Genomic DNA, 20,525 nt, shown 5'->3' with positions numbered 1-20,525 from the left:
TCATCCCAATCATGGGTTTGTATTTTATCAGAATTACCTATGTAATCTTTAATATGGTAGGGTACTTAGTGGTTCACACATAATAAGAGTATTTTATCAAACAATTGTCTCCATTTCTGCTTTAGAATATTGCTATTTGCATCAAGTTCCTTGCAGCTTGGTTTATCCCTGATGTGCCAGTATCAGTCCGAAATCAAAATCTGACAGACACATATGACCGATTAAAGGAGGAGCTCAGGTAAATTTTGTTGGGCTGACACTAAGATGCTATAAAATCAGGGCTCTAAAACTCTGAATGCTTCCCAATTAATAAAGCAAGGTGAAAAAATGAAGTGATCACAGCAGTAATATTGTGGTGTATGATGCCTGTGTGTTGTAAACACAACTCTGTACAACACCGCCGTGAATGCAATGCAATCACAGCATGGTAATGGGGCCTTACTGGTGCTGTATAAATGCAGTCCTGATCTGGTGCCCTTGTAAGCCAGTATGAACACAGCCTTGGTGTGGTGTTGGCAATATAAACTTACACAGGTTGATGTCTGAATCCTGACAGTGTAAAAATAAATTGCTATGCTACATTGAATTTCTTAAAATTCTGAAGTACGTCACAATCAGAATCCTTTTGAAGTGCACTGATGTTATGTACACAAATAAAACAGCCATTTTTGCATGTATCAAAATAATAATGAGATGAATGTTTACAAAAGTAAAACATTGCAGATGCTGGACATTTGAAATAAAATCAGTAAACACTAACAATACTCTCTATATAAACAGAAACATGGTTAATTTAGATTGTTCAAATCACTGAACAAAGAAATACAAGCAAGTGTAGGCCTTTCAGCCCCAAGCCTGCTTTAGATCATGGCTGATCTGATCTTCCATCTTGTCATTTTCCTGCATTATCCCCATGTCCCTTTACATGTTTAATATCTAGAAATCCATTGATCTCTGCTTATGAGAAGGGCACAACAGTAATTTGGGGTGATTTGACATACATATCGACTGGATTAATCAACTTCACAAGGGTAGCCTCAAAGAAAGGTTCATAGAGGGCATGAGGGATTTTTTTTAGAGCAACACGTCATGGAGTCAACTAGCAGATTACCTACTATAGATTTGGTATGATGTAACAAGGAAGAATTGATAAATGGTTTTGTAGTTAAGGATCCTCAGGGAAGGAGGGATCACCACATGCCAGAGTTTCAAATTCAGATTGTAAAATTGAAGCCTGAGTTGCATATGAGAGTTATAGCGTTGGGCAAAGGTAATTATATAGGCCTGAGGAAGGAGTTGGTCCAAATGGACTAGACAAAAATATTAAAGGGCAGGATTGTTGAAGAACAATGGCAAATGCTTAGGAAGATACTAAACTAAAGTATATTTCTGAGAGGAAAAGGAATCATAAGAAGGTGAAAAATCATCCATGGCTTAACAAGGGTGTCAAGGATAACATAAAGGCAAAAACTAGGCCAAAGGTTAGTCACACTTTGGAAGATTGTGAGAATTTTAAACACTAGCAAGATGAAAATAGTGAGGTAATAATAAGAAACTCAGAAATGGCAGAGGCACTAAAACCAATATTTTGTCACTGTTTTTACAGTGGAAGATCATTTCTTCCATAAAATGGTAGTTACTACAGAGGAACTTGGTAAAATTACAATAACTAGGGAGAAGGTATAAAGTAAACTGATGGGCTTAAAGGCACCTAAGTCCCCGGGGCTGAGAACCTGCACTCAAGGAAGGTTAAAGAGAGTGGCAGCAGAAATAATGGATGCATTACCGTATATACTCGAGTAATAGTTACTCTCATGTAAAAGTTCACATCATATTTTTGACCAAAATATCTGGAATTTTCCATTTATCTTATGTGAAAGTCGATCCTAATTCTTCAGAGATAACAGATCAACATTTATGAGTCAGTTTGCCAGTCATCCCATGCCTCCCTGGGTATTCCAGTCCGCCGGCCATCTACTCCGTTCCGCGTTTTCAGAATTACCATAATTTGTTTTCTTTGTTCAGAGATCATTTGGGCTTCTGCTAATGATACGTTTAAATTTTGCCAGGCACAAATTTCAGCCACCCAAAAGTAGCAGCCACATAATAGTCAACCCCATAAATTTAACCTTAAAAGTAATCAAAAAATTCCTCTATTACTTGAGTATATACAGTAATTATGATTTACCAAAATTCTCTGGATTGTGGAAAGATACCAGTGGATTGGAAACATGCTAATGTTACACCCTTGTTCAAAAAAGGAGATAGGCAAAAGATGGGAAACTGTGGGCCAGTTAGTGTGACCTCTGCAGTCGGGAAGTTGCTGGAGTCAATCATAAAGGAGGAGATAACTGAACACATAGAGTCACAGAATCATAGAGACGTACATGCCAACCAGGCATCCCAACCCAATCTATCCCACCTGCCAGCACCTGGCCCATATCCCTTCAAACCCCTCCTATTCATATGCCCATCCAGGTGCCTTTTAAATGTTGGAATTGTACCAGCCTCCACCACTTCCTCTGACAGCTCATTCCATACCCATACCACGTTCTGCATGACAATGTTGCCCCTTAGGTCTCTTTTATATCTTTCTCCTCTCACCCTAAATCTACGCCCTCTAGTTCTGGACTACCCTACCCCAGGGAAAAGGCTTTGTCTATTTATCCTATCCATGCCCCTCATGATTTTATAAACCTCTATATGGTTACCCCTCAGCCTTCAACGCTCCAGGGAAAACAGCCCCAGCCTATTCAACCTCTCCCTATAGCTCAAATCCTCCAATCCCAGCAATAACCTTCTAAATCTTTTCTGAACCCTTTCACAACATTCTTCTGATAGGAAGGAGACCAGAATTGCACACAATATTCCAACAGTGCCCTAACCAATATCCTGTACAGTCATAACATGCCCCCCAACTCCTGTATTCAATACTCTGATCAATAAAGGAAAGCATCTTCACTATTCTATCTACCTGCAACTCCACTTTCAAGGAGCTTTGAACCTGCATTCCGAGGTCTCTTTGCTCAGCAACACACCCAAGGACCATACCATTAAGTGTATAAGTCTTGCTAAGATTTGCTTTCCCAAAATACAGCACCTCACATTTATCTAAATTAAACTCCATCTGCCACTTCTCAGCCCATTGGCCCATCTGATCAAAATCTCGCTGTAATCTGAGATAACTCTCTTCGCTGTCCACTACACCTCCAATTTTGGTGTCATCTGCAAACTTACTAACTATACCTCTTATGCTCACATCCAAATCATTTATATAAGTGATGAAAAGTAGTGGACCCAGCACCGATCCTTGTGGCACTCTACTGGCCACAGGCCTCCAGTCTCAAAAACCCTCCACCACCACCCTCTGTCTTCTACCATTGAGCCAGTTGTATCCAAATGACTAGTTCTCCCTGTATTCTATGAGAGCTAACCTTGCTAACCTGTCTCCCATGGGGAACCTTGTCAAATGCCTTACTGAAGTCCATATAGATCACATCTGCCCTCATCAATCCTCTTTGTTACTTCTTCAAAAAACTCAATCAAGTTTGTGAGACATGATTTCCCATGCACAAGCCATGTTGACTATCTCTAATCAGTCCTTGCCTTTCCAAATACATGTACATCATGTCCCTCAGGATTCCCTCCAACAACTTGTCCACCACCGACATCAGTCTCACTGGTCTATAGTTCCCTGGCTTGTCTTACCACCTTTCTTAAAGAATGGCACACCATTAGCCAACCTCAAGTCTACTGGCACCTCACCTGTGACTATCAATGGTACAAATTACTCAGTAAGAGGCCCAGCAGTCACTTCCCTAGCTTCCCACAGAGTTCTAGGGCACCCCTGATCAGGTCCTAGGGATTTATCCACTTTTATATGTTTCAACATATCCAGCACTTCCTCCTCCGTAATATAGACATTTTTCAAGATGTCACCATCGATTTCCCTACATTCTATATCTTCCATGTCCTTTTCATCAGTAAATACTGATGCAACATACTTGTTTAGTATCTTCCCCATCTCCTGCAGCTCCACATGAAGGCCACCTTGCTGATCTTTAAGAGGTCCTATTCTCTCCCTCGTTACCCTTTTGTCCTTAATGTATTTGTAAACACCCTTTGGATCCCCAATTTTATCAGGATTGGAATGGAGCCCATGCATGGAGTAAATGGACCCAAAGAAGTTTATCTGGCCGCTCTTGACTTGGTGGTACTTGGTGCTTTTAAGTACTAATCCTTCTTGGACTGCTCTCATTAGTAGACTACGTTTGTAGTCATGCACTGCCTTTGTTTTATCTATGACCACAATACTGTAAACTATGTAAAGGTGGTCAGGTACAGTCTCAATAAACAAATCTGTGCTATTGGAATATATCCTGGCTAACTGAGAGCATCAAAGGTAACCATCAGAAAAGTACTATTCAAATGTCATGAGCTTTTGTGGTTTTTCTGCTTAATGGACAGACTAGCATTCACGCTTCACATTTAGCTTCGAAAAGAATCTTCTTCTGGAAAATATAGGTTTTTTTCCAGCATCAGTTATTTTGTGTAGAGACCTTTTATGTGAAAGATTGAGATGCTTTGGGCCTAGACATACTTTTATGGTGACTTCTCTCTTTAAATCACGCATTGTGGAGCTACATCAATCTATACGGTGGGTGAACTTCAATCTCAGTCCATCTTGTTTAATTGTGCTCGAAGCTTACCCTGAATATACACACTACACGTTCTTGAAGGATCAATGATTTAGGTTGCATCATGCTGAAATTGGTAATTGTGTTAAATTCATCTGGGTTTTTTTGAGACTATCGACTGGTTCAGATATAATACATGTCTGTTTTACCTTAATAGGCATGGTTTGAATTGTGGCCATACTGTGATCTGTGCAAACCAGCAGGCTTGGCACTGCTGGACCACTAGTATCTACTAAATAGAAAATTTTGAAATATCAGGTTGAGCTCGTACATTCACACTGCAGTATGATTCTGCCAATGCATGGAATTGGAGATTTGTTATAAGTTGTGAGACAATCTCTCATAGACTGTACCATAGCAGGCCACTTCCTAAGGTTCATGTCTTTCAGGATACACAGTGATAATATATTGGCACTAGCTCCAATATCAAGTTTTAGTTTTTGGTGTGTGTTGTCCTGCCTTTTTAAGATATATGACATCAATTGTTGTAAAAGTTTTTGACCACTTTATTCCATAGGCACAGAATGTGAGATTAACAGTATGGAAAGCCTAGTAATCTTCTGAAATTTGCCTTTTGTGTAGTTGACTCTGAACCTCACTGCATTTGCATTTATGCATCTTTTTTAAGACTTTCCTTGCTGTCACTATTGTGTTATACTGTCTAGTCGGTCACCATGTTTTGTTTTAAGATCTGGCTTAGCCTTTGGAATGAGATCTCCTACACATGTATGCCCAATGCTCATTGGTACCACATGCTTTATAGATACCAATTAAAAACTGAACAACTTTTGGAAGGTGCAACAAACTATATCTGTTTCAGATTTTGGTGCAATTTGCTGACTGTAGCAAAAATGTTTGCAGCTATTACAGCATATAATTATGGCTGGCCTCCCACTATACTTGCATCCATCTACAAGTAATGTGTCAATGCTATAGTATTTTTTCTTTATGTCCAAAGATTCTTCCTAAAATCTTTAATTGACATGGTGGCAATTACAAATTTAATGAACCTATCTGACTGTTCACTTCTGACCCCATTTGTGCCCATTGTTGTGACATCTTCTGAAAAACTATTCAGAAGGTGGATAAATCACCTGGACAAAATGGACTACACCCCAGAGTTCTAAGGGAGATAGCTGAAGAGATAATGGAGGTGTTAGTGATGATCTTTCAGGAATCGGTCCCAGAGAACTGGAAAATCGCTAACATGACACTCCTGTTTAAAAAATGAAGTAAGGCAAAAGACAGGAAATTACAGACCGATTAGCCTAACCTCGGTCATGGGCAAGATCCTGGAATCCATTGTGAAGAATGAGATTTCTGAATTCTTAGAAGTGTATGGTGAAATAGGGCAAAGTCAGCATGGTTTTATAAAGGGGAGGTCATGCCTGACAAATCTGCCAGAATTCTTTGAGGAAGTAATGAGCAGGTTAGACCAATGAGAGTCAATGGATGTTATCTATCTGGATTTCAAGAAGGCCTTTAACAAGGTGCCACACAAGAGGCTACTGAGTAAGATAAGGATCTATGGTGTCAGAGGCAAGGTGTGAGCATGGACAGAAGCTTGGCTGTCTGGCAGAAAGCAGAAAGTAAGGATAAAAGGGAACTTCTCAAGGCAGCCAGTGACAAGTGGTGTTTTGCAAGGCTCAGAATTGAGACCACAACTTTTCACTTTATATGCTAACATTCGAGATAAAGGAACTGAGGGCATTCTGGGGAAGTTCGCAGATGATACAAAGATAGGTAGAGGGACAAGTAATATTGAGAAGGCAGGGAGTCTGCAGAAGGATTTGTATAGGCTGGGAGAGTGGGCAAAGAAATGGCAGATGGAGTACAATGTGGGAAGGTGTGGGTCATGCACTGTGGTAGGAAGAATAGAGACATAGACTATATTCTAAATGGGGAGAAAATTCAGAAGTCTGAAGAGCACAGACTTGGGAATTCTATTCCAGGATTCTCTCAAGGTAAACTTGCAGTTTAAGTCAGTAGTTAGGAAGACAAATGCAATTATGGCATTTATTTTGACAAGATTTGAATATAAAAGCAGAGATGCACTTCAGACCACATTTGGAGTATTGTATGCAGTTTTGGGCCCCATATTGCAGGAAGGATGTACTGGCTCTGGAGCGTATTCAGAGGAGGTTCATGAAAATGGTCTCAGGAATGAAAAGCTTAACATATGAGGAACATTTGAGGACTCTGGGTTTATACTCAATCGAGTTTAGAAGGATGAGAGTGGATTTAATTGAAACATACAGAATATTGAATGGCCTGGACAGAGTAGATGTTGTGAAGATGTTTCCTTGGTAGTAGAGATTAGGACCTGAGAGTAAAGGGAATATTTTTTAGAATGAAGATAAGGAGAAACATCTTCAGCCAGAGAGTTGTGAATCTATGGAATTTGTTGCCACAGAAGGCTGTGGAGGCCAGGTCATTGAGTGTATTTAAACCTGAGGTAGATAGGTTCTTGACTGTCAAAGGGATCAAAGCGGGAGAATGGGGTTGAGAACCTTTTAGCCATGATTGAATGGCAGAGCAGACTTGATGAGCTAAGTGGCCTAATTTCTGCTCCTATGTTTTATGGTCTTATCTTATGGTCTTAAGACTCTTGCGGTTGCTATCTGTTTAACAAGTTAGAGCATTTTTACCATTAATTCTTACCCTGAGTTCATCGTCACAAACTTTCAACATTTGTTCTAAATCTTCAGTTTATCCATGAAAAGATGGGATTTGATAATGCAAACCCTGTCCTTACTAATAACGAGCAGAGTCTTCAGAGCTCTTCTTTCAGCATCATCTATCATTCCATCTGTAAAATAGAATTGTATACATTATTTGAACGATTGAAATCTGTAAAGGTGTCATTGTGCCCCAATCCTTACAAGATTTCTGTTATCCACGATTTCATCTTAAAAATATTAGATTGTTCATCCTAATCAGTGTCTCCCTGACTGTTTCAGCTTGGATGAAAAACTGATTATTTTCTTAAGAGCACAGACTTTGCAGATGCTGTTCTGCTAAACTGTTTATTGTGTAACAACTGCCAGGAGCAAAGCATTCCAGTCTTCAACTTCTTCTCTACTGGGCTTGGTGTTATAGTCTTTTTGTTTTCTTTAAGTCCTTTTCTCTTGACATAACTTACATTCCACTCAAAATTTGTTGCTTTCTTGGTGTTAATGTAGCTTTCATTGGGAAGAAAATAAAAGCAAGCAAGGAAGGATTGAATGAATATCTGAAGAAGTGGGGGAAGAAAATTGGTTATGAAAATTCGAAGACATTTCTTCTCCTAGAGGTAGTGAATGTCTGCAATTTCCTACTCAGAGAATTGCAAAGGGCAGATTACTAGAAATAATTAAAGAGAAGGTAAATATATTTTTGAATTATCAAGGAGTTGAAGGCTAACAGCTAGCAGAAGAGGCCTGGTGCAGATCAGCCATGATCTTATTGACTAGCAGGGCAGTCTTGAGGGGCTGAATAGTCTATTTCTGCTCATATTTCTTATATCTCCCCCATTTTAGACAATCACCCAATCTCAAAAACTAACCTCAAAATCTATAGAGGTAATATTATTACATTGTGAAAGGAAAGTGTGGGAAAATCAAGAATTATAAAAAAAAGTATTGCTTTAACCTTGTGAAGTTATTCTAATTTTCTTTCCCCTTTAGGATATTAGCATCAAGAAGTACAGCGGCTTCACACAATACCATGTGGCATCAACAGTTAACTTCATGAAAAATATGAATATAATATAAACATGTTACTGGAAAAGGATGACTAACAACTTAGCTGATAACGTAGTGCCTTTTGTATTACTATACAATTCAACAAAAATATGTGAAGCAAGCCACGTTTGAAAAATATATTGCTGAATCCTGTCAGTAAAGCATGTACCACTCAGTCATTGAACCAGACTGCAGCCAAGCAAAGCAAGATGGCTTTATTCAGTTTGGTGCCAATCAAGCTGATCATTGTCGATGTTTCTTCATGGCCATGGTTAAACGTTTTCCTAAGTTCTAATATTGATACACATTAGACTTATAATAGGAAACTTTTACTGAACCTTAATTTTTAACTTGATTTGAATTCACTGTGCATTTTATCCATGGATCTGTCAGACTCTGGCCTGGGTAAAAATGTCTGATACATCACGGTTCAGAGCACACCTGCTTCAATATCCTACAATCAGCTAGAAAATCTGGAAAGGTTGTAGCTCCCAATCTGGAAAACCCCAGAGCCTGTTTGCACCAACCAAAAAACGATCCTGGTAAATTCAGGAGATCACAATTTGACGAATCCTATAGAGCTCCCAATCCCTGAAATTATTTGGATTTGTGATAAGCCAAAGTGCTAATAGTTCTAAAACTAAAGTGTTTGTAGCACAATCAGCGGTTAAGTGCAAGCTTTCACCTCTGATTACAATGAGAAATCAAAACAGGGACTCAACTTATGGACAACAAATGCTGTTATCTCAATTCAGGAAGCTTTTTTTTGTCACTTTATTGATATACAGGCTGTATATATGGTGTGCAGTATTATTGCACCCAAAACGAGATACTATCCTTTCTTCTGCATACCTGCTTCGTACAAGCCATGTTGTTTCAACAGAACAATGAGAATATTGTATAACTGATTAAATATTAAATCTAACTATTTATTCTTGGAATGTGGACAGCACTGACAAGGCAGAATTTATTGTCAACCAAAGTTGTCCCCAAAGCCATTACAGGTCAACTACATTACGTCAAACTGTGGTTAACTGTAAACCAGCCTGGATAGGTAGTGTAAGCTAACTCCACTAAAGTTTATTAATGACCCTGATAAATATTTATGAAAATATAGCAAATTTCCTGTGACATTTTCATCATTGAAATAGAAAATAATTTTGAGATAGTCATCAAACTCATCCAAACAAATGCAGACCAATCGCATACAGGTAGAATCAAGATTATTGTTAGCCTAGGACAGTACCTAGGCAGAAGTAGGTATTTCAGATGCTGGAGTGGTGCTGGAAAAGCACAGCAGGTCAGTCAGCCTCCGAGGAGCAGGAAAATCGATGGACGTTTTGGGCAAAAACCCTTCATCAGGGCTTCCTGATGAAGGGCTTTTACTCCAAACGTCCATTGATTTTCCTGCTCCTCGAATGCTGCCTGACCTGCTGTGCTTTTCCAGTACCACTCTAAACTATGACAGTACCTAGGCTCCTGAGGCAGACTGTTTCCATTACAGTGTGTGCAGATCAGTATTTTGGGTGTAATTTTAACTTTGTTTTGCCCTCCATTGAAAGCACTGTCTTGATGGTGAATTGTTTCATACATAGAAACAGAATCTTTGCCAAATCAATTGAGCTTCTTATTATAACATAGAAACAGGAATGCCTGCAGAGAATTCAATCATGGGATTTGTTACATCCAAGCCCAATTCTGCCTTCACACAGAGATCATAAATCCAACCTCTGACCTGCCCTTATGGTTACAATATTTAAGTGGCCAGTTAAGTTTCTGATTAATGGTGACTGCAAGTAATACACAGTGAATTCTGCAATGGTAACATTGTTGAATATCAAAGTGAAATGGACATTGACTGATACCTGTGTCAATGTTATTAGACATTTATCAGTCCAAATTTTCACTTTCCAGTCATATTCACAAGGTTGCAGTCAATATCAAAAACCTTGGGCACAAATACCATTTATGCTGTCAATTTATAATCTGGTTGAGATCAGCTAACGTGGGACAACCTGGATATTATACTCTGGACATCCTAGTTTGTATGACTTAGTGCTGTAATGAAGTTTTCCTTACTCTTTGAACATGGGAGCCAAAAGGTTGGGGGGGGGGGGGGGTGGTCAAAAGTTTGAAATTTTACCATTTAAGTGCATGACAATGCAGTGGCATTGTGCATTGTGCATATTGTTAATTAATTTGGGTTCAGGAGGCAGATCATATGCTGGATTTCTAATGTTTCACCATAAATCTTGACTAAAAACATCAGAATTAGGATTTATCGTGTTGATGTCATCCCTAAGAGCTAGGTCTTTCTTTTCAAAACTGCATTTTTGTGCAATGCTTAAAATTAAATGCTGAGTTACCTGAGGTAGAACAATAAAGGCTCCAACAGGCTAGTCCAGGTAGGGAACAACTGTAATAGACATGGTTCCTAGTCCTGATTGCTATGTAGTGGTCCTTTACTGGGAAATGAAAATGATGGGGTAGATAAAGTGGGCTTATTTGGGAATCCTTTCACAGTTAAGTAAACTATCAGCACTGAATTTTCAAGGAAGTCATGTGGGCAGGCCTAGATCTGATCTCCTGCAGCAAAGGAAGCTACACTTCTCAATGAAAACAGACTGCACTGTTTTATATTCTAGTGCAGCTACTAAGATCACCAAGATAGCAGTGGAGTTAGATCAGTGGTGTAAGGCTGATACTAAAAATCGTTCACTTCACAAAGGACTCCAGCAACTCAAATCTTGAAGGCATTAGCCAAGTTCTGGGCTTACATTGAAAAAAATGTCTCCAGTCTTTCGAAAAGATGCATCTGCTCCCTTTAAATGACCTCCCTCTCTCACAGTTTGTGCTGCAGTAAGACCCCACATATTAGTCCCTAAAGGCTATGTAATAAGTTTCCCACTAGGGATTTGTGTCACATTATTAACTTGTAGCTGATGAAAATGATACCCATCAAGTTGGTGGACAGAATCTCCTTTACCTTTATTTGGCAGGAGGAAGAAAATCCAAACGTTATTCTCTGCTATAAGATAGATGGATCATACTAGTTGTGAAGAAAATTGTGAAATAAAATATACTTTATTGTAGATAACCATCCTTGGACCAAACATGACTCTTTAAATTGACAATCATACTTGATTGGACATGTTGATTTAGCTTTTAAATATTGCTGCAGTTAGGATGTTAATATCCTGTGCATTTCTGCTGTTGAGTAGGACAGCTGATTGTTGTGATTTCTACCATGTCAATTTTCTTGGCTTATGATTTGTAACTGCAGTCTCATATCTCAGTCTTTTTCTCATTTACTTATTTATTGCTATAATTGTTATTATAGAAAATACAAATATGATGTAAAGTAGCAAGTACAACTAATGTTAAAATAATATAAATACATGCCTGTTATATTTTTGGATCTCCTATTATTTTGATTCTTGTACATTAAATTACTGTCATGTATTAAATTGAAATTATCCATCCACACCATCAAATATATATTTCCTTGCCCTAAAGTTTACATAACTTTTGGATGTAGGTTTGCTTGCTGAACCTGAAGTTTCATTTACGGATGTTTCGTCACCATATTAGGTAACATCATCAGTGAGCTTCTGGATGAAGCACTGGTGGCATGGCTCGCTTTCTATTTATTTGTTTAGGTTTCCTTGGGGTGGTGATGTCATTTTGTGTGGTGATGTCATTTCCTGTGTGATATCATTTCATGTCCTTTTTCTCAGGGGGTGGTAAATGGGGTCCAAGTCAATCTGTTTGTTGATAGAGTTCTGGTTGGAATGCCATGCTTCTAGGAATTCTCGTGCGTGTCTCTGTTTGGCTTGTCTTAGGATAGATGTGTTGTCCCAGTTGAAGTGGTGTCCTTCCTTATCTGTATGTAAGGATATAGTGAGAGAGGGTCATGTCATTTTGTGGCTAGTTGATGTTCATGTATCCTGGTGACTAGTGTTCTGCCTGTTTGTCCAATGTAGTGTTTGTTACAGTTCTTGTATGGTATTTTGTAAATGACATTAGTTTTGCTTGTTGTCTGTAAAGGGTCTTTCAAGTTCATTAGCTGATGTTTTGTTGGTGGGTTTGTGGGTTACCATGATGCCAAGGGGTCTGAGTAGTCTGGCATTTCAGAAACCCTAGCACTCTCCCCTACATCAAAGACAACTCGGAAATGACTGCCAGACTACTCAGCCCACAAGCCCACCAACACACTAAAACATCAGCTCATGAATTTGAAAGACCCTATACAGAGAACAAGCAAAACAAACATCATTTACAAAATACGATGGCATTCCAACCCGAACTCTATCAACAAACACATTGACTTGGACCCCATTTACCACCCCCTGAGAAAAAGAACAGGAAATGACATAACCATAAGAAATGACATCACCACAGGAAATGACATCACCAACCCAAGGAAACCCAAACTTATAAATAGAAAACAGGAAACACCAGCAGTGCTTCATCCGGAGGCTCACTGAAGACGTTACCTAAATGACTAAATGACTGAAAATGAACCTTCCAGCTCAACGAGTAAACCTACATCCAGAACCTCAATCTGAGCTACAAATCTTCTCAAAACTTGCTTTACATAACTTTCAATACTATGCCCAGCAAAATAGCAACAAACTATGTAGCTACTCAACTAAGCTTTCAAAATGCAAATGATAGAGGACCATGTAAAACCCCACTTCATGTTTAAAATCTGAGCAATTTTATTTTAGAAAATAATCATCTTAAAATTGATGTTCTTCTATAGCATTGCATGAGGATTCAAGAGTGCAATTTTTAATCTTCCCATTAGAAGGCTCAAAATAATTGGAACGTGGCTGAGCTAAGATTTATATGGTAGAATGGTTGGAGGGGAAAAGTATGGTAAGTTGGGACAATCTAGAGATTGACAGGATGTGCAGGTAGGGAAGGACAAAAATATTAATGGTAGAGTATAGAGATACGCGAAGGAAGAATTGGTGAGAGGAAAGGAAGAAAGAATTCAAGATTGCTAGAGGGCGTCACAGGAGTTCTGTTGAAGCCAAATGCATGAATGTGCAAATAAAAGGCAAATAGAAAGATGAGGAGAGAGACCGAGAGGGAATATAGGTGTATGATATGGGAAAAGGGAAAGGGGAGTCCTTGAGGGAGGGGTCACAACTGGAAAATGTAATACAAAGGATGGGTAGATAGAGAAATTGGAATGAAGTTAGTGACAGAACAGAAAAGTTTGGAGATACGGTAAAAACGTTAAACCTTAAATAGGAGTAGGCCAGTCAGCATCCCAAGTCTGCCCTGCCATTCTATGAGATCATGTCTCAGGCTTCAATCCTACTTAACACCAACCCCTCAAAGATTTTTGAATATCCGGGAATATGATTAAATACTTTTAGTGATCTAGCCTTCACAACTCTTTGGGGAAGAGAATTCCAGACGTTCACTACCCTCTGAGAGATGAAATTCATTCTCATCTCAGATTCAAGTGAATGTCCCCTTATTTTATAACTATATGCCCCAGGTTTTGATTTTCCACCATTGGAAACATCAGCTTGTCAAGTTTCCTCAGAATCTTGTATATTTCAACGAGATCATCTCTTCATTCTGCTAACCTCGAATGAATAAACAGTTCTTGATAAGTCAGCCTCTTCATCCCAAAAATCAACCTGGTGAATTTGTTTTGAACTGACTCCAATGCCAGTAGTATGTTCTTTCTTAAATACAGGGACTGAAACACTACACAGTACTCCAGGTGCAACCTCACAAACATTCTGTACAGTTAAAATAAGACTTCCTTGTTTTTAAACTCTAAACTGTGAGTAATAAGGGCATGATTTAATTTAATTACTTGCTGCACCTGCATCCTATTTTTGGTGTTTCATACATCTGTGTTATATTTCTCTCTATTTCAATTGTAATCTGCCTTTTAATTCTTCTTACCAATTCTTCCTACCTCTCACTCAACTACATTAAATCAATCTGTGAAGGTTTCTCCACTCAATCTATCTACATTCCCTTGTAGATTCCCTGTGTCTTCATCACAAGATGTCCTCCCATCTATTTTTGTATTAACAACAAAATTTGGATAAATTGCACTCTGCCCACTCCCCAAGTCACTAACATAAATTGTAAATAATTGAGGCACTAGGATTAAGCCTTATGGCACCCCGCTTGTTATGTCTTTGCAACCTTAAAAAGACACTTTAACCCAGACTCGCTGTCTTTTGTGTATTAACAAATCCTCAATCTGTTCTGGTATATGATACACAATACCATGAGTGCTTATCATGTGCAATAAGCTTTTATGTGGCACTTTATCAACTGCCTTATGGAAACCCAAATATATTATATCTTCCAGATCCCCTTTATCAACTTTGCTTGTTACATCCTCAAAGAACTGTTAAGAAATTTGTCACAAAGTTTCCCTTTCACAAAATCATGTTGACTCTGTTTAGTTATGTTTAGGTTTTCCTAAATTATCTTGTTATTTCTTCCTTAATAATGGGCTCTAGCATTTTTATAATAACAAGTATTAGGCTAATTGATGTGTAGTTTCCTGCTTTCTGTCTCCCCCCCCTCCATAAACAGGGGCGTCATGTTGGCAGTTTTTCAATTGGCTGGAGCCCTGTAGAAATCTGGTGTGTTCTGGAATATTTGGACTAATGCCTTCACTGTCTCCACAGCAAAAGCTCTTGGATACAGGCCATCAGTGCTGGCGATTTGCTTGCTTTCCATCTCATTAATCTGTCAAATACTTTATCCCCATGATAAAGAAAGTGTAAGATCTTTATTCCCATTTGCACCTTGCTTATTCAATGTACTTGGGATATTTAGAGGGTTCTCCAAGATGAAGGCGGATGCAAAATAGTCGTTAAATTATCTGCCATTTCTAAGTACTCTGTTATCAATTCTCCTGCCACATCAGATTAAATTATCTGCCATTTCCAAGTACTCCGTTATCAATTCTCCTGTCACATCCTCCAAGGGTCCCATGCACACTTTATCTAATCGCTTATATATATCCATAGACACGCTTACTGCTTGCTTTTCTTTCTCGCCAATTTATTTCAATTATCAATTTCTTTTCCATTTAGTCCTCAACTACGTTTTCTAAATAAATTCCCGATCAGCTAGCCTACCATGTGTTGCCATTTTGTACACTTTTTTTTTTAACTGGGATACTCTCCTATTTTGTTAACCATGGGTTGTTCATCCTTCTCATCAAGTCCTTCTTTTTGACTGGATGCATTTTTGCTGAGCATTATATCTGCTTAAACATCTGCCAATGGTTATCTATTGACCTTCCCTTAGCTTATATACCTAGCCTGCTTTAAATAACTCTTTCTTTATACCACTGTAATTGCCCTTATTTAGTTTGAGGGCACTAGTTTAAGACCTGGGTTGTTCTCCCTCAAACTGACTTTGAAATTCTCTCATGTTGTGATTGCTACCTTTAGAGGATCCTTAACTATCAGATTTCTTATTAATCCTACTTCATTACATATTACTGGATCTAACATAACCTATTCATAAGGTGGAGCTGCAAAAAACTTGTGAGGCCTTGCAAAGTGAAACATTCCGTGAAATGGAATGAAACTGACACTTAGCTAAAAAAAGTAAGATTCAACCTATGTGTCTGAATGCTTACAGTTTTTATAATAAAATGGCTGAATTGATAGCACAAAGAAATAAATATGTATAGCCATTTCAGAGATGTGGTTACAAGGTGAAGAATGGTGAGACCTAAATATTCAAGAATACTAGAACAGTTCAGGAGGACAGGAAGCTATGAAATGGCGTTGAGGTGTCTGCTAATAAAGAATAACATTAATATAGAGGCCATGATGTGGAGATGCCGGTGTTGAACTGGGGTGGACAAAGTTAAACATCACACAACACCAGGTCATGGTCCGACAGGTTTATTTGAAAGTACTAGCATTCGGAGCACTGATCCTTCATCAAGAAGCTGTGGAGCAGGATTGTAAGACATTATAACAAAATTTATAGCAGAATTTATAGCAAAAGATTACAGTATTATGCAACTGAAATTATATTTTGAACAAACCTAGATTGGTGTTAAGTCTTTCATCTTTTAGAATAGGTTGCAAGTTTTGGTTCATTAATATGTAAATCTTACAACTTCTTTTAAATCATATTCTCGAGATAACTTAAGGTTTTATTTAAAAAAGATGACATCTCAACTCAGACAACGCATTAAAGATGAGGTTAGGGTCCATATGCATCCCATTCTTGAGTCAGACTGGTTCTATTTTCAAAGTAGGAATTTATAAAATGTTACATGGATTGACTGCTTGCATTGACTACTTGCAGATTGTTTGCTTTTTGAGCAAAATAGAATGTGTCGGCAAATACAATTCTGCAAATGCACTGATATGTGTATGTGCGTGCACGAGAGAGAGTGTGCATGTGAGAGAGTGTGTATTTATGTGTGTGCATGCTTGGTAGAGTGTGGACGTGAGTGTGATGGAGTATAAGTCTCACGCTCTCACATGGGTTTTTTTTTATAAAACCTTAAGCAACCTCGAGAATGTGACTTAAAAGAAGTTCTGAGATTTACATATTAATGAACCAAAACCTGCAACCCATTCTAAAAGATGAAAGACTTAACATCAATCTAGGTTTGTTCAATATTTCATTTCAGCTGAATGACACTGTAATCTTTTGCTATAAATTCTGTGTCTTATGATCCTGCTCCACAGCTACCTGATGAAGGAGCAGCATTCCAAAAGCTAGTACTTCCAAATAAACCTGTTGGACTATAACCTGGTGTTGGAAATGTGTTGCTGGAAAAGCGCAGCAGGTCAGGCAGCATCCAGGGAACAGGAGAATCGACGTTTCGGGCATAAGCCCTTCTTCAGGAATGCCCTGAAGAAGGGCTTATGCCCGAAACGTCGATTCTCCTGTTCCCTGGATGCTGCCTGACCTGCTGCGCTTTTCCAGCAACACATTTCCAGCTCTGATCTCCAGCATCTGCAGACCTCACTTTCTCCTATAACCTGGTGTTGTATGATTTCTAAATTAATACAATAGTGAGAGATGATCTTAGGTCGGAAGATCAATGTGTAGAATAAGTTTGCATAGAGTTGAGAAATAACAACAGTAAGAAGTCACTTGTGAGAGTAGTTTATAGGCCCCCTAACTGTAGCCACACTGTAGGATTAGAGTATACAGGAAGAAATAGTAGAGGTTTGTAAAAAGGATGATTTTCATGGATCATTTCATATAGATTGGACAAAATTAAATTGGTAGGCATGGAATATGAGTACAAAGAATTAATTCAAAATAATTTCATAATGCCAGGGAGTTGGTAATTGGACAAAGGATGCGTGGATTGCCTAGTCTTTCCCCAAGACAGTTCAGAGGCAGGAGGGTTGGTGACAAAACAGCCAGCTAAGTAATATTAAAGGTTTACCAGCATACAAGCCTGCCATCAGGATTCACTGAAGCCTGCCCAGTGAGCCAAATGATGTCTTTCCGTTCTGTTCTAATTCTATGATCAGAAAAGCAGAGCCTGCAAAGAAATGGCAAGGGAGGGGCTGAAGGAAAGAGGAAATAAAGGCAAAGGCAGAGGATGTGTTCCATCAGGAGAATTTGCCTAAAGTTGTGGTGAATCCTGATGGGACTTTCCTCGCCTTCAGGATTGTGGGGCAGGACGGACAACAGTGATTTTCTTCCAAAAGCAATAGGCATTCCCCTATATTAGGGATTAGAGTGGCACTGGAAAAGCACAGCAGCTCAGGTAGCATCCGAAGAGCAGGAAAATCGATGTTTCGGGCAAAATCCCTTCATCAGGAATAGAGGCAGAGTGCCTGCAGGGTGGAGAGATAAATGAGAGGAGGGTGGGGATGGGGAGAAAGTAGCATAGAATACCCGGGAGTTGCAGTGGGAGAGGGACTCCCTGAGATTCTTGTAGCGAGAGGAGGAAAACTTCTTCAAGGCAGGCATCCTTGCAAGAGAATTTGCAGTAGGGTTAAAATCAACTAGGTAAAAACAATGACTGCAGATGCTGGAAACCAGATTCTGGATTAGAGTGGTGCTGGAAAAACACAGCAGTTCAGGCAGCATCCGAGGAACAGGAAAATCAACTTTTCGGGCAAAAGCCCTTCATCAGGAATAGAGGCAGAGTGCCTGCAGGGTGGAGAAATAAATGAGAGGAGGGTGGGGGTAGGGAGAAAGTAGCATAGAGTACCTGGGAGTTGCCGTGGGAGAGGGACTCCCTGAGATTCTTGCAGAGAGAGGAGAAAAACTTCTTCAAGACAGGCATCCTTGCAAGAGGATTCGCAGTAGAGTTTAAATCAACTAGGTAAAAACAATGACTGCAGATGCTGGAAACCTGATAGTTTGTTTAGTGATGTGATTAGAATTTGGAGGAAAATTATTATATTCAATAATTTCTCACCAATTTAAACCCAACCATTTTTTTTCTCTTCTTCCTACAAGTGTGAATCACATTTCACCACATTATGTTTCATCTGCCAATGTTTTAAATGTAATTTGCATGATATAAGTAGCAAAGCAAAATAAGTTCATGATGGCTCCATGAATGGATAGAAACCAGTTATTGTCTATGCATATGTATATAGATATGCTGTGGATGTGCCGGTATTGGAGTTGGGTGGACAGAGTTAAAAAATCACACATGAGGTTATAGTCCAACAGATTTATTCGTAAGTACTATTTTTTCATCAGGTAGCTAGTGGGGCAGGATCATAGGACATGGAATTTATAGTAAAGATCAAAATGTAATAAAACTGATGCAATGTATTCAACACACCTAGATTGCTGTTAAGTCTTAATCACTTAGAATGCATTGCTGGTTTCGATTCCTTAGTGCGTAAATCCCAGAATTTCTTTCAAGTAAAGTTCTGGGATTTACATATTAATGAATCAAAGCCTGCAACTCATTCTAAGTGATTAAGATTTAACAGCAATCTAGGTTTGTTCAATATATTGCATCAGTTGTATGATACTTTGATTTTTTTACCATAAATTCTGTGTCCCATAATCCTGCCCCACTAGCTATCTGATGATGAAGCAGCGCTCCGAAAACTTGTACTTACGAATAAACTTGTTGGACTATAACCTGGTGTTGTGTGATTTTTAACATGGAAACATAGAAAATAGGAGTAGGAAGTGGTGGATGTGGGCATAATTACAACGTTTAAAAAGACATTTGAATAAGTATGTGAATTGGAAAGATTTGGAGGGATATGGACCAGGAGCAGACAGGACTAGTTTAGTTTGGGATTGTGTTCAGCATGGACTGGTTGGACTGAAGAGTCTGTTTCCATGTTATATGACTCTATGATGATGATAGAGTGACTACTGAAAACAGTAAACAGCACACACCTATGTCTGCTACAATCACACGACTGGACTCAGTAATGATCTTCCAGAGCCCTCTTTGAAGTCAATGTCAGTCAAACAATCAATGACCATTATATCTCTTGGTTGTTCTCTTCAATAGTTACTAGTTTAATGAACTTTTTATCTTTTCTAATTCTATTCCACCATGTATTTGTACTTGTGTTGTAAAGCATTCTGCTCAACGCCTACATCATTGAGTGCTTGAAATAAACCTTATTTTGTTTTTTAACTTCACAGCATTGTTGTAATCCTAAAAAAAATCAGCAAGTACAAATAGAACAATGGCGTAAATACGTAATTCCCATACTTTCCAAATAAAGGGGAGAAATTGAATCACAATCTTTTGTGTACAGGTGGTGAGAGTAGGGAGATTTGAAAAAGTTATTTCAGAACTTGCAATCTGTCTTTGAAAATTTGTTCTAACCATCCTACACTATTCCAAGGCTACCTTAATAATATATAACTAACATTTTCCCAACAACTGATGTTCAGATAATTTCATGAAAAGTATTAGCACATTTGCCAACTTGCAATCTGATGCAACCATTTCCCATCCAGTGTTTTCTCCTCCCAATTGTTTGTGATATTCCATGGCATTGACTCCCTATTTTCTTGTGATCTTCCAAGTACTCCCTCTCCAATGTTCCAGTGCTTCTCTCAAGTTCTACCCCTGCAATGTTCCAGTGGCATACCCCAGTGATTCTTCAACAATGATCCCTTCCCA

At 38.7% G+C, this 20,525-nt stretch overlaps 1 protein-coding gene across 1 annotated transcript in view; it reads left to right on the top strand.

Moving 5' to 3' along the window:
• LOC122558098 (anoctamin-9-like) overlaps positions 1 to 8,449 on the top strand; it is a 108,485-nt gene extending 100,036 nt beyond the window's left edge. Inside the window, exons 17-18 of the mRNA XM_043706418.1 lie at positions 126 to 238; positions 8,363 to 8,449. Coding sequence (XP_043562353.1) covers positions 126 to 238; positions 8,363 to 8,429 — 180 coding nt within the window. The 3' untranslated portion in view covers positions 8,430 to 8,449. The remainder of the gene's footprint in view (positions 1 to 125; positions 239 to 8,362) is intronic.
• Positions 8,450 to 20,525: the final 12,076 nt, after the last annotated feature.

This window comes from Chiloscyllium plagiosum, chromosome 16 (genome assembly GCF_004010195.1).
Source record: "Chiloscyllium plagiosum isolate BGI_BamShark_2017 chromosome 16, ASM401019v2, whole genome shotgun sequence".
NCBI classification, from domain to species: Eukaryota; Metazoa; Chordata; class Chondrichthyes; order Orectolobiformes; family Hemiscylliidae; genus Chiloscyllium; species Chiloscyllium plagiosum.
This window is presented reverse-complemented; position numbering and strand designations above follow the sequence as displayed.